The 15,364-nt window shown below is 41.8% G+C and overlaps 1 protein-coding gene across 1 annotated transcript in view; it reads left to right on the top strand.

Moving 5' to 3' along the window:
* Positions 1-15,364, top strand: part of LOC109487489 (general transcription factor 3C polypeptide 1-like) — a 28,729-nt gene that overhangs the window by 6,184 nt on the left and 7,181 nt on the right. The window contains 23 exon segments of the mRNA XM_019791480.1: positions 104-216; positions 470-601; positions 967-1,088; positions 1,483-1,550; positions 1,729-1,807; positions 2,120-2,230; positions 2,813-2,899; positions 3,401-3,722; positions 5,336-5,523; positions 6,022-6,119; positions 6,378-6,471; positions 7,458-7,635; positions 7,978-8,149; positions 8,618-8,802; positions 9,762-9,823; positions 10,077-10,167; positions 10,370-10,438; positions 10,810-10,907; positions 11,573-11,674; positions 12,342-12,455; positions 13,233-13,336; positions 14,003-14,162; positions 14,695-14,835. Coding sequence (XP_019647039.1) covers positions 104-216; positions 470-601; positions 967-1,088; positions 1,483-1,550; positions 1,729-1,807; positions 2,120-2,230; positions 2,813-2,899; positions 3,401-3,722; positions 5,336-5,523; positions 6,022-6,119; positions 6,378-6,471; positions 7,458-7,635; positions 7,978-8,149; positions 8,618-8,802; positions 9,762-9,823; positions 10,077-10,167; positions 10,370-10,438; positions 10,810-10,907; positions 11,573-11,674; positions 12,342-12,455; positions 13,233-13,336; positions 14,003-14,162; positions 14,695-14,835 — 2,890 coding nt within the window.

Raw genomic sequence — 15,364 nt, 5'->3', positions numbered from 1 at the left:
GCTACCGTTTCACCATTGGTTATCTGTTATTAGTGAGTGAGTGAGTGAGTTGTTGGGCAGCAGGGAGAAGGTTACACTTTCAAGTTGCTGATTTTGGGTGCAGATATGTAGCCAAGAGCCTGCTGGACCAGAATCAACTCCAGAAACAGTTGGAGGTGGAACAGTTGAAGAACAACCGACTCACAAAAAGGGGCAACAAACAAGGGGACAAAACAGGTATCAAAAACACATTTTAGACAATGAAGTTTTTATCATTTTAGGACTATTGGCATCTTAATCTACCAATACTTTTCTAAGAAGTAAGGCATCTTAGATCACCTTTATATTACCGCTTGTTTTGTTTTATTTATATATTTAGATAACTATATTTTTAGTAATCCTTCTCATATACAATCAATGAATTGTGATACCATCTGTGTCGGTGCCCTTTTACGAATCACCTGCTATGTTCTTTCTTTTGCCATGTAAGCAGCTACAGTGAGTACCACCCCTGCCACCACTGCTGATGTGTCTGTACCATCCCCTACTACAAGTTCCAGTACAGACAAGACTACAGACACCACTGAGGAGGGGAAACCTGCCAATATAGCTGCTAGTCAAGGTGCAGTATGGTATAATCAGCACATTGCCCAAACGTATGGTGCATAGCACTTTGGCAGAACGTACTGCACTTGCGCAAAACCCGTAATTTATTGTGCATAGCACTTTGACAGAACGTCTCATATAAGGTTGTATTCCCATCTGTAGTTTCCAAATGTTGTGTTGGAAAAGATATCGTTTGCAACAGGCAATATTCTGATGCGACGTTGACCAAACATCTAACAAAAAACATGAAAAATCAGAGTTCAGGATATTCTTTTGCTTCACAAAAATTCCTGAGTGTAATCACATGCAGGGTCTTTTAACACATTGATAATTGAATAAAGATAATATTTTACATGTTAGCGTTATTGATGTTGTTTTCAGATGTTACTCCAAAAAGGAGTTATCAAAAAATCCAGACTTATCGTAGGCTCAGACGCACCAACATCATCCTGGAGGTTCTGAAAGCGACAAAAGTTGTCCATGGAGCTTTTCCATTTGTAAAGGTAAGGGTCTAAATATGTTAAGTCTTACCTTCATCTGGAAAGTTGTGTTAGATTTGAAAGTGAATGGGTGGGTTGGTGAATGTGTGTGTGTGTGTGTCTGTATCTGTGGATGGATGGATGGATGGATGGATGGATGGATGGATGGATGGATGGATGGATGGATGGATGGATGGATGGATGGATGGATGGATGGATGGATGGATGGATGGACGGGCGGGCGGGCGGATGGATGGAAAGATGGATCAATAGATTGATGGATGGGAGAAAGGAAGGACTGTTTCAATGAACTACTCTTCTTTTTAAACTACATTTCATTTTAATGTGAGTTGTTATATTAGTGATGATACAAAAAAATTAATGCAGTAAATGCTGACATGGCATAATATTCTTCTAGGCCATCCGAGCATCCGAAGAAAAAGAAGAAGACTTTTGTGGTGTGCTGGACAAGAAGAGTGTCATGAGGTACATGTTGATTAACTGATGCTCCTGCTATGAATTCTGAACAATCATAGTTCACAAAGATGTAGACATATATATTCCTGAAAACCTGGCTATCTTCTGGCATGTTTTGAGATTTTGTTGATACACACTGTGTTTAAGTGCTTGACAGCAAATCTTATAATATGTTTTCTTCTTCCAGACTTCTTCACGAAATGATCTCTGGTGGACAAGTGAAAGTTATCAAGACAATCGTCATCCAAGATGGCATGGAAAAACCGGTATGTCCAGATGCAAGATCAGCCGATTTTTTAATTATGTCATTATGGTTAAGCAAAAAAGCATGATGTATACTAGTAAGGTAACATTTGCAAAGCAAATGCATAATGTTAATGTTTAATGTTTACTCAAACACCTTCATATATATGGTCAGACAGGAGTCTAAATCCCTCCTGCTATAAAATTGCAACATGAGGTAACCTATCATGGTAACAGACAGTCTGTTTTATGTATGGATAAATCAAAAGAGAAAATGACACTCCCTGCACAACTCACACAAAAGTCTTAGCTGCAGTACTTGTTTTCTTTGCTAGGTGGTGTTCTATGTAGAGCCCAATGTCTCCCCCACTGACGGGATGGTGAGGAGTGCCATCGAACAGATCAAATTCAAGATGGTCCGAGGGAAGCTCCCGCCAGAAAAGAAGGTGTGACATTCATGTTTGTTTGTACGTTTTCTTAGGATCCCCATTAGTGCTACATAAATTTCACTCTTTTCTGCCTTTATGTAAATCACTGTGTGGCTGATACAATGTTTAATAATATGTTGTCAGATCAACTAACAAGCTATTGTAACATCAATGCAACTTCTGTTAGAACTTCTGATTCCCTTTGCTGTGTCTGTAACAGTCCTTGATATTTCCAGTTTGGAACATACTTATTTATGATTGTCTATTTTTTTCAAAAGTGCATGCCTGGATAAACAACTTAAACATACTGCAGAATTTAGTACTGCAAGTACATGTATTTACTTTATTCCTTAAGCATTTTAGCTATGTGCGGCAAAGGAAGACTAACTGAAAGTTTGCCCCTTTCTATTCAGCATAACTGCATTAGCAAAGGTATTAGATAACAAGGAATGTTGCAAGTCTACCTTTTTTCAGTAATGACAAACTTGTGAAAGCAACTGAAGTTAAACTTAGCAAAGTCACAGCTGCAGTACCTGTTTCCTTGGCTAGGTGGAGCTGTATGTACAGCCCAAATGTTAACTTGTTTTCCCCTTGATCCAGGAGAAGGAGAACCTGCCGAAGCCATCTATAGCATTAGAGTCAGACTTACAGAAGATAGAAGATGACATAACATACAAACCTATCTCGGTAAGAGGTTTTCCTATTTTGTTTGTTTGTTTTGCACAACTGGTAAACTGCCTTTAGGCGTAACACACCAGTTTTGTACATGTAAGTACAAGCTGTGTAAGACCAGACTCTTAGGTTGGAACAACTCACATCGGGAAGGTCCCCTACTCTTTTTGATAAGTGTTGTGGGATCTTAAACGTCAGTGGGTCCTCTGTTGTAGATGTTCTTAATATTCTTACAGGATATCAGGTCCATTAATGACCTGGACTAATCTGGCAGCTGAAAGCAAATGTACCGGGCACTTATAGAATAGTGTGAAGATATCTAACATTTGCTTGCAAATGTTAGCCCTATGATATACTGCCATACATTGCACTATGTACAACTGTTGTGCAATAAAATCCATTCTTTCATTCATAGCATATATCACAGCACATAGTAAAAGGTTGAACTTTATTCCAACACACAATTGTACAGGGATCAAATTTTCACAGCACATGTTTTTGTCCCTCTCCCTGCAGCAACATGCTGGTGTGTACAACTTCCAGCCCAAACTTGCTCGCCTGAAGCTGGCGCACCAGTTCCTGTGGTACTTAGCCAACGTTCACACAGGTCCCTCTCAGTCAGACTCTAGTGCTATAGTCATGCAGTCTCAGGACAAAACATCAACAACAACAAAAACAACATCAACATCAGCGCAGGCTCAAGCCCAGGTTACTGCAGATGTTGATAAGAAGACAGAGGTTGGGGCAGTTCCACAGATCAACACGACTGATGACCAGGAAGATGTGGTACCAAAGGAAGGGATAACAGAATCAAGGGATGATCCTTCAAAAGATGTCAGTGCACTCAACCAGTCAGGTAAGTCCATTTATATCATACTCTGGCCGCGATAACGTTCGATAACGGGTTCCAGACCGGGCCGTACTTTACGGTACGGCCCGGTCCGGAACCCGTTATCGAACGCTTCCATAAAACGATTCGAACGCGTTTCGCCCTACCCGCTTGCACCCCTTTCGAAAATTCGAATACATAATCCGGACGTTGGAATTGATGTTGTTGCATTTTAGGGTTTAGTGGCACCAACTTTTGGCTCATCTTGCATTGAAAGGCGCGTTTTCTTGGGTGGGTATGACATAAATAAAATACAACACGGTGTATTCCGCATCGCCCTCGGTCCCGGCCCTCCCGCGAGTCGCGGTCGGGCCGATACCTCGGGCGATACGGAATACCCCGTGTTGTATTCTATATATACATGTGTACATGTACATGGACTATTCTAAGTTCTAACCTTAAATTTTGTTGCAAGACTACGTACGTAATGATGAAAGCTGAGCACAATGAATATACATGTAGTCTCTCCATATGGCAGGCTAGAAGATCTAAAAGTAAAAGTATATTGAAGGTAAATTTATTATTTATTTATTATAGATCTCTATTACATTGGCAATATGTTTTGCCTGTCAGTCTTGTATTGTTTAACAGATTTCTTAATTCATGTTTTTGAGAGATACAGTAACTGCATAGCCATTCTTAAACAGTGTTAAACTAAGTGTAAGAGTTACAAACAATAATTTATTTCAGAATCCAAAGCACAATATAATTCCTTAAGCTTGAGCTCAATCATATTTCCCTTTTTTTCCCCACAGCTCCCAAATCTGACAGTCCCCCCACCCAGCACCCCGTGTACATGAATGAGCTGTCCTGGAAGTGGTACATCCCCCCGTCCCTGTACACGGGAACTACGGACCATAGCATGATGTACTTCCTTGACCTCAATTACATTTCTTGTTGTTTTTCCACAGACCCCAAACCTGACAGTCCCCCCACACATGTACAGCACCCCGTGTACATGAATGAGCTGTCCTAGAAGCGGTACATCCCCCCTGTCCCTGTACACGGGAACTACGGACCATAGCATGATGTACTTCCTTGACCTCAATATTGTATTTCTTGTTATTTTTCTCAAGCCTCAAAACCTGACAGTCCCCCCACACATGTACAGCACCCCGTGTACATGGATGAGCTGTCCTGGAAGCGGTACATCCCCTCTGTCCCTGTACACGGGAACTACGGGCCATAGCATGATGTACTTCCTTGACCTCAATTACATTTTTTGTTGTTTTTTCCACAGACCCCAAACCTGACAGTCCCCCCACCCAGCACCCCGTGTACATGAATGAGCTGTCCTGGAAGTGGTACATCCCCCCCGTCCCTGTACACGGGAACTACGGACCATAGCATGATGTACTTCCCTGACCTCAATATTGCATTTCTTGTTATTTTTCTCAAGCCTCAAAACCTGACAGTCCCCCCACACATGTACAGCACCCCGTGTACATGGATGAGCTGTCCTGGAAGCGGTACATCCCCTCTGTCCCTGTACACGGGAACTACGGGCCATAGCACGATGTACTTCCTTGACCTCAATTACATTTCTTGTTGTTTTTCCACAGACCCCAAACCTGACAGTCCCCCCACACATGTACAGCACCCCGTGTACATGGATGAGCTGTCCTGGTAGCGGTACATCCCCTCTGTCCCTGTACACGGGAACTACGGGCCGGGCTGGGTGCTGGTCAGTGATGCTCTCTGTGTCGTCCCACTCAGTCTGTTCTGTCAGATCATCAAGGTACCATGTGAGGTAAGGGAAATATCATATACATTGTACAATCATGTGTTTTTGCCTGCTCTTTCTTGCTGTATTCATTTTTGTGTCTGGGTGCAGAAGTATTGTTTGGGACGGATAGTGTTTACCAAAGGAAAACATATTGTTTTTCCTCAGTTTCTTCCTCTTCTACCTCTAAAGACTTCTTCTCCAAAACAATAAGGTCAATGACCTGAACCAGCCGTCTGTTACCTTGGTAACTAGTGTTGGGTTACGTCATGTTGCAATTTTATAGCAGGAGGGATTTAGACCCCTGTCATCATATATGTGAATGTGTTTGAGTAAGAATTGACAGAGCAGACCATATGTGAAGGTAAACATTATGCATTTGCTTTGCAAATGTTACCTTTCTAGTTGCTGTATTCATTTTTGTTCTGGGTGTAGAAGTATTGTTTGGGATGGCTGAGTTGTCAAAGCCAGGGGTTTGTTCTACTGTATGTCTGTTAATGTCTACAATGTGGCTTGTTTTCTAAGGTGGATAATATGAAGGACTATTTAGATGACCCAGAGAAGAAGTACACACTTGTCAGACACCTTCCCAACAGGATGAGGCATCAGCTACTACACAAGAGGTGGACATATTTCATCAACATTTACAGCATTGTTTCCCTATAGAATTCTTGTTAAGTGCATGTAGTAGAGTTTGTCATACATTGTAATCTTTAAAATTCTTGAGCTGAGCAATAAAGTTGTCATTACATGTATAGCAAAGGATCTAACAAATGCATGGAAATCCATTATTTCACATTGCCTTAATCTTTACGAATGCCCCAGTTGGGCATGACTATGCAATAAGCTTACAAAAAATACAATGTCATGTTTCCCCTTAGGAAGTACCTGTACTCCTTCCATGAGTTAGTGGAGCGGCTGTCTGCTATGGGGCTGGTGAAGATCGGGCCTCGTGGACACAAGGAAAAGGATCAGGTAAAAACAGGGACAAACACACAGGGACAAAGTCTAACACTACATCTTGGATATTTATTCAATGGAAAGATGAGAGGACTCAGTCTGTGACTGAAATTTCAATGCAGCACTATACTTTAAACCTTAAAAAAATTAATTTGAGTGGCTTAAAAAAAGACTTTCCATGCAATGTTAGCATTAGATGTTGGTAGTTACTGTCCTGTTTCAGGACCATTTCAGCATAGTTTCAAAACTGTGAAACTGTACATGTTCACAATGGGATTTTTAACCCTTGTCCTGCTGTGCGCAACATATGTCGCTTGGCACATACAGTACCATCTATATAGCACCCTGTATAGGTACGATTTTGGGGGTATTTCTCATGCAACGCATCACATTGCAGCGAAACGCAACAAATGCGGAAGTAACTATGCCACTTTTTTTTTTTTTAAACCAAATTTAACGTCATTTTTCCCCAACTGGGGGTTAGACGTGCTTGCACCAAGTATAAGTCTTTTTTTTAAGCAGCATTTTTACAGCTGGATGCTCTTCCTAACGCCAACTGCAGTCCAAAATAATTTGGGGGTCTATGATCTAATTAAGACATGAAATTATTGAAAAATATTGTGCCAGGAATGCCAGCAGGACAAGGGTTAAGGAACAAGTTAAAGTGTCTGCAAGGTTAATTCGTGCATTGGTCACTTTCCTCTTAAATAGTTACCAAAGATGGGAGGTAAAAAAACACTTACCGTTACTTCTACATATAACATCTGTGTCCATAATATCACCATAGTCCATAATATTGCCACCTTGAGAAAAAGTGTGCTTAAAGATATTTTTACTGCAACATACCCTAGGTATGTACATTTGAGGTGTGCAGGAGTGCATACCAAAAGTATGTTGCAGTAAAAAATATCTTTAAGCACACTATTTGTCAAGGTGGTGATATTATGGACCCTGGTGATATTATGGACACGGATGTTACTTGCTATGTTTCTCTTCTGTAGCTGTTCATATACCTGAACAAGAATGCGAGTATCGTGGACACCACCACGTCCAGCCCTGGTTACTTCATCGTGAGAAGTGATAAGGAGTTTGTACTGAGGAGATACAAGTTCACGTCAGAGAGGGAGGTGGAGTCCTACTGGTGTGCTCTGGAGTGTATCTGTCTCAACACTCCATTGGGTAAGCATGTCAGCAGAACGTACTGCACCTGCGAAACCCATGATATACTGTGCATAGCTAGTGCTGTGCACCTAAACCCACATTTAGGTTCAGATCTGGATTCAAATCCAGAGGTTTAGGTTCACCTAAACCCATGGCATATAAAAAATTGCATGTTGGCAGCCTTGCAATGTTGTTAGGGCAAAACTTTGGCCACATAACATGGAGGCTGACACTTGACAATGCCCGTTAGCAATGTTTTCTTCATTTTGCAGCACAGATTTTGCAATCTATGGTAGGTTTTAGGTGGTTTGGAAAGAAAAACTCACCTGCATGTTCTCCTTGTTATGAACCTTTTCCCAGGTGCCATCCGGCTGAGAGAGCCGTCTGCACCGCGGGGTCACACCGGGTTAGAGACGTGGGTGTCCCGTGCTAAACTCCTGCAGTTCGCAAACCCAGAGGAGGAGATTGTAGATGACGGACACATCCCCGGGGACGGGAAGGGGGCAGGAGGGCTGGACTCGGTCTTCTTCAGGTCAGGAAACTAACAATGGGAATCTTTATATTACAATTTGTGACTTACATATTGGTCCAGATTTTTCTTTGGTTTGCTGTTATAGTGACCCAGTGCTATTATACATACTCTAAGACTTGATTTCCCAAAATCCAACTGCTTCAGGCTTATATGAATTTGCAGTATATGTGCCCTCTGCCTTCTTCAGATCAGGAAAGTATCAATTATGAATTTTTATATTATGATTTGTGACGTACATATTTGTACATTTCCTTGGATTTGCTGCTATAGTGACCCAGGGGCTAGTAGAATGTGAGTTAAACTGACAATTTTGCCCTTCCAGCTTTGCAGGCACGCGGCGCGGCGGCAGCTGGCTACATTACACCGAACAACTTGTTACACCTAACCCTTGAACATCTAACTCTAGACATTGTCAACAATATGGTAAATTTGTGACACTGTCTATGATAAAGACTTTTTTGTTTCTAGTCACTTGAAGAGAAACTGGAAGCTGCCCCCAATGACCCACGGCCGAGAGTACCCCGGCCAGCCAGCCGACCGGTCATCAGCCTCGGGACTTAGCCTGTACCCAGGAGGGGTCAGTCCCAGGAAACCCAAGAGACTGCCCAAACAGGTCTACATCATCAAGATGCCCTTCAAAAGTCCAGAGAAAAGTAAGCACATAAAGGGTTTATTGGTCAAACATTACCTGTGCAATTGCAGCCTTTAATAGTGCTGAATTGATGCAGGGTTTACATACTAGTAAATACACGTGATACATATAACACATTTGCTCCACACAAACTGTCGCAAGGGTGACAGACAGACATGAGGAGACTAGACAAGTAGTACTACTCATACTGATAGGATTTTTAACCTCCAGCTAGCCATTTGGAAACAATTTTGCACTGGTTATGGGGTTAGGCAGCAGGGGGAAGGTTAGTTAGAGAGTACCCTGGCCAGCATGCAGACCGGTCAGCAGCCTCAGGCCTTAGCTTGTACCCAGGAGGGGTCAGTCCCAGGAAACCCAAGAGACTGCCCAAACAGGTCTACATCATCAAGATGCCATTCAAAAGTCCTGAGAAAAGTAAGGCTGACACGGGTATATCCAAAGACCATGACTAAGTCCCTCCACGGCCGTGGATTTCACTACCAAAAGTGGTCATTTTTACTGTCGTGGAATTGAACAATTCATGGTCTTTGGAAATAGCTAGACAAGTAGACATATACTGGTAGGATTTTTAACCTCCAGCCTGCTAAGATAGCCATTTGGAAACAATTTTGCACTGGTTATGGGGTTAGGCAGCAGGGGGAAGGTTAGTTAGAGAGTACCCTGGCCAGCATGTTGACCGGTCAGCGGCCTCAGGCCTCAGCCTGTATCCTGGGGGGGTCAGTCCCAGGAAACCCAAGAGACGCCCCGTTCAAAAGTCCTGAGAAAAGTAAGGGTGGCAGACATTTGGAGTTTTTATAGTGGTATTATGATTCATTAGACATTTTTCGTCATGACACTCTTTGAAGTTTGTAGAGATCAATTTTTAGACATGTGCCTAGAAAATTATGACCTTGGAAAGTTATGTAGAAGTTTAGAATGTCTCATTAAATTTTCATGCTTCTCTTTTTCCCCTTCTATCAGAGACCCAGTCGTCAAGTGCAGAAGAGAGCTCACCTAGAAAAGCCAAACAGCAATTGGTCAAGGTTCGACTCCTGACATATATATTAGCTTCAAGATCCTAGCTTCAGACGATCCCAGTTGTTGTACCTTCATTTGATGATTTTGTCATAACTCTGATATCCTGATATACTAGTCTGGTATCAGCTTTGTTTTGAGAATGCAACCCACATTTTTATGATGTAAAAAGTTAATTCATCAATGTTGCAGTGTTATCGTATGACTGTGGTACTGAGACTACCTGAATAATAAAAAGTACTTCTATCTTTTATTTTCTAGGTGACAAAAGTCCAGGATTCCACCAAAGATAGAAACAAGAAGGTCAAGGGAGGCAGGGGACAGAAAAGGAAGAGGGAGAAGAAACAGGAAGGTAAATTTCACCCTGATTGTCTTGAAAAAATTGTCTTTAAAAACATATTCAGTCCTCCATGGCTGCCAGGAGGCATGTATATCTTTTGCTAAGAACTACAATGTATTAAACCAGTCTGCTACAGAACTACATATTTCTTGAAAATTTGAGCAAAATCTTATTGTCATTGTTCCAGTGACCAAGTTTCTATCCCCCCTCTCAGCACCCAAGCCATCTAAAGCTAGGAAGAGAAAGGCCTCCTTGTCTTCAGATGGCCCACCAAGGAAGAAAGGTAAGAGGATGGTCCCATAAGAAAATTCACAAGAAATTGGTCATAAGAAAATTCTCCAAGACTCTACAGCAACAAAAACAACCGCTTTTAAACACCTCAAACCTTTGTTGATAACTCTGGTACTTGAAGGCATGACTATTTCTCGTTCTTTTCTGAGCTGGTATTAGGTACTTACATGTAGTATTTGGTACATCCACCAGTTTATTAGTCATTTTGTGCATCATGTATAGCCTGGTAATAGCATTGACTATGGTAAATATTGCAGCTTTGGAGCCAAAAGGTTACCACAGCAGGGAGAATGTTAAGTAACCGTCTCTTCTCTGGTAGTACATGTAATGTATTCACAACCTTTTTTCCTGCCTCATTTTCAGACCACAAGAAAGAGAAGTACCACGACACCCGAGACAAGGCAGCCCTGAGCAGGATGAAGAGACAGAGAGTGTCCTGGACTCCACAGGAGGATAGCTTGGTGGGTAGAGTTCACACAGTCTTTTATTTTACCTACCTTTACCCAGTCCCATCGTCATGTCTGAGGGTCGGGGACTATGGTAGCATCCAGTATCACTGGCCTCCTGCACTCCCTCCTGTCTCTGGCCCTGTGAGAACACTCTGCCAGTGGCATGCCCATCCAGTCACAGACATCGTCACCCCACCTCCTTCGTGGCCTTCCACAGCTCCTCCCTCTGTTGGTCTTCACACAACCACAAACATGAGATTAGAGACTTCTAAGAAGAGTTTGGGTCTTCCATGACCTTCCACTTCCCAGGCCTTGACAGTTGTATGTATAACGTAATTTAAGTAGATACATACATGTACCACCCACTTCCTTCCACAGGGGACATGCTGGGTCACCTTCAGGTGTGGCCCATGTCAATCAACTGTCAAAATCACTTCCCACTCACCTCACAACAGAAGCTATTTGAACAGACAGACAGACACCCAAAACAATCCGTACCAGTCCTGATAGTGGAAAAGTTGTGTGGAACTGAATAATTGTTTATGGACAGTGTATCTCAAAACGTTGTGGATGGATCTTTATGATACTTGACATATGGCTTGTTGTTGGCAGTTCAACTGGGAGCCCCCTAGCAGCTGTCTGTGGTACTGAATTGTTTGTTACTTTTTCCATGTCAGATTCTGCGGTGCAGAGTGGCCTCAGCACTTCTGAACAAGAAGGTGCAACAATCGTTTGTACCCTGGATGGTGGTGAGAGACCTTCTACATGATACCTTTCAGGTAAGTCAGCTAAGATCCATAGAATAATGTGTCAGTAGTGATGTACACTTCAAAGCCTGTTCAACATAGTCCAAGGCTGCGTGAATAGTTTCATCAGTAACTTGGTATATCACTGAGTAAAGAGACTCTGCTTACACAACCAAGCCTTTAATTCAGCCAACGTTTCAGTGATCATCTGTCACTGTACATTTGGGAATGCATCTATAGCAGCGACACCTGTGCTGCAGTGCAATGTGAACCAGTCAGAATTGCCCCGAGGAAGGTAACAGACAGCCACTGAAACGTTGGCTGAATGAAACACTTGGTTGTGTAAAAAGAGTCTCTTTACTCAAAGTCCAAGGCTGTCAGAACAGCAAATAAAATGATAGATGATCCCCAACCCTCCACTTGTAAAAGAGAACTGGAGTATAGAATTTCAATGGTAGAATTTGAATGGTAATTTCTCTACCCTCTACATGTACAGTTATAGTGGAACTACTGTATTTTTAGGTTGCTTTCTTTTATTGGTTCAGCATGCCATGCCAGGGTTGCCCAACTAACAATGCTATGGATAGTATGCAGCATATCAGTTTTCTGAATTATTTTTCATGTATGTATCATTAAATATTGACCCCTCTTCTTGGGAATTACCCTATGTCTTATGCATGCATGACTGTACCCACCTTAGGCCTCTGAGGACAAGACAACTTTTGCTGTTGCCCGCCGGTCGACTTACATCATGAAGAACTCACAGACAGCCTTGAACTTCAAAATCTGCCTGGCAGAGGTGCATCAGGACAAGGTCAGGGTCACGACATAGTTTCAGGTTATCATGAAAGTTCATCTGTGTTGGTAGTAATCATAGTAAAACGTTAAACTTTATTCCAACATAAGGATTATACAGAGATCAAATTTACAACGACCACCGCCTTCTTCAGGATAATGAATGACCAATCGCTTCAAAACGTAATCTAGCGAGAGTTACGATTACAGACATGCAACCTTATTCACACTTTATAAATATGTGATGTAAGTTGGATATTTTTGAGTTGGATTTTTTTTGTGAAACTGCAATTTGAAAACACATAAGGCCACACCAATTCAATTTGTTGGTTCTCGGATTCGCCTCTTCGTTTTTTTCTGATTTGCAAAAAAAAAAAAAATTTGATTCTGGTCCTGAATCAACTGAAAAATGCTTATGTTTTGCCCCCAACAGTTGAGGAAAGTTCTTTTCTTCCTAGTTGTTACAGTTTTCCCATCTATCATTGCAGTGGTTTGATTAAAAGTTCAAAATTCAATGTTTAAATTTTAACCCAGCCTTTTGCGTTTACTTCATGGCTCATTCCATAGCATTTAAGCCTATAATAGGATGCCTAGACCTGTTTTTATTTTTATTTTTTTTCGCCCTGTCGCTTCATATTTTTTCTGAAAAAATCCGAGAACCAACAAATCAAATTGGTGTGGCCTAACCATTATTCTGAGGTATATATCAGAGGTACATGTAGGCCTCCCAATTCAGTTCCTGATAGAATGTTTAGTTTTATATAGAAATTATAATGACAAAATTGGTCCCCCACAGGAGTTCATGTCCTGGATCAGTTCTATGAAGGAAGACTACACAGACCCAAAGGTGTGTGAAGAGGAGTACAGGATTGTGGTGGGCAGGCTACAGGAGAAGTTCAGGTCAGAACTGTCAGCAAACATACAATGTAGTTCAATATGCAAATGTGTAAGTGTGAGTGTGTGTGAGTCTGTGTGTGTGTGTGTGTGTATGTGTGTGTCGTGCGTGTGTGTCTGTGTGTACATATATCCTAGGATGCTTATAGATACATAATGAAGAACATTGCAGTCTGCATTGCAATTAAAAAGGAACCCTCGGAAGATGGAGAACAACAGACAATAAACCGGACAGTGAGTGAGTGGATGGCTGCACCAAACATTCAGCACCAAACATTCAGCACCAAGGACAGGTCTAACCAAGCAATAGTTTAGTGTAGTAAGTTATGGGAAGTTGAATTTTCAAATGTTGAAAATGACTAGGGCCATGCCTGGAGCTATAGAGGACATAACTCTCCAAGCTGCATTGGATGCCTACACCAAACATTCAGCACTAAGGTCATGTCTACATGGTTTTCTGAGCATGGTAAGTTATGGGAAATTTGCAACAAAAAATGTTTATTGCAGGTACATGTAAGAAAACAAAGGATGTTATTCAGTAGAGTAGATAGTGAAATTTCACTACATTGTAACTCTGCTCAGTCACTGCTGAGTGGACAATTCTTTTGTTATTACCCCCATCAATTCTATGGTCCGTCCCAAGCCCAACTGTTTGTGTTGTGTGTTGATCAGGGCCATGCCTGGAACAATGGAGGAGTTACCAGACACCATGGAGGAGCTCCTGTCCAAGTACCAGATCATGACAGTCAGCCACCATCCTCACAACCTCCCACCCAAAACTGTCAGCTGTATAGAGGACATTCACCTGCAAGTACTCCGCAACTTCATCTGGGTCAGGCTTCTTTCTTACTGCATAGCTCTGTTACTGGATTTATTAGCAGGTTGCACATGTGTTAGTAACAAGTGATCAAAACATATTTTTGGGAATAGGTACACTGGTGCACCCAATTAACGTAAAAAATTGGGTGCACAAAAAGTTTTTTGGGGTGCACCATATAGAATAAGATAAGTAGAATGCCAGCAAAACTAATTATGCTTCATTTCTAAAGAAAAGTACTATGATAATTTATTATTTTTCTGACACTGATGTTAAAGAATATGTTACTATACATTTAACACAGAACAAAATTGGGTGCACAGCTCCAAATTTGATTGCTAAGGTGCACATGCACCCAGTATTTCGAGCCCTGTATGGAAGAGAACACAAATAACTGATTTTGTGCTTGCAAAGTTTTTGGGATCTTTCGTTTTACTGTGTTACAAGTTGACAGACATATTGTAATCAGACAAGGTAAGTCTTTATTCATGCTGCAGTTCCTGTATGTTCTGCCAGAGGGGGCTAATAACTGATCTTTTCCCTGCAGAACTGCCTGGGTGCATCGGAAAGTGACAAGACCAGGTTTGCCTTCCTGGCCTACAAGCTGTTCAACAAGTATCCCAACACTGTTCTGGAGAGGGCCTTTCTGTCCATGAAGAAACAAGGACTGGTCAACCAGAGCAAAGGGGTAAATTACTGTTAGTCATATAGTACAGTAGGTTAGCCTCCATAGCATGCCAAAAACTGGGGGTTTTGGGGGTCTTCAGGGTCTTTGGGAGCTTTTATGTGCTATTTTCTGATTGCATATAGACAACATAGCCGGCCTGGTTGAATTACCCCCGTTTTTAGAATTGGGCTGATCAGAAAACAGCCAAAGACCACCAAACCCCCAGTTCTATAAGCCTGCTTTGGAGGCTAACAGTAGATGAACAAAAAAAATGAAAGTTTAAGTTAAAAACTTTAGATCCAACACAATAAAGTTCGGTCACCTAGAGAGAGCTTTTGACCAGTCACTCTGGTCTTCCTCAGTAGACTGACCTAGTCAAGCTTGTCACGTGGCTTCTTTGAAGTGTGAGTCAACACTGGGTCAAAGCAAAAATGAAAATCTTTACTAACACCATATGGTACACATAGGGCAGTACCCATCTCCATTTCGCAGCCCTCAGGCAACACAGTTTTACAGAACAGAAAATAATACAGCAGCAAGCTAGTTCACT

The sequence above is a fragment of the Branchiostoma belcheri genome, unplaced genomic scaffold, assembly GCF_001625305.1.
Source record: "Branchiostoma belcheri isolate BF01 breed outbred unplaced genomic scaffold, Haploidv18h27 scaffold111, whole genome shotgun sequence".
Taxonomy (NCBI): domain Eukaryota; kingdom Metazoa; phylum Chordata; class Leptocardii; order Amphioxiformes; family Branchiostomatidae; genus Branchiostoma; species Branchiostoma belcheri.
This window is presented reverse-complemented; position numbering and strand designations above follow the sequence as displayed.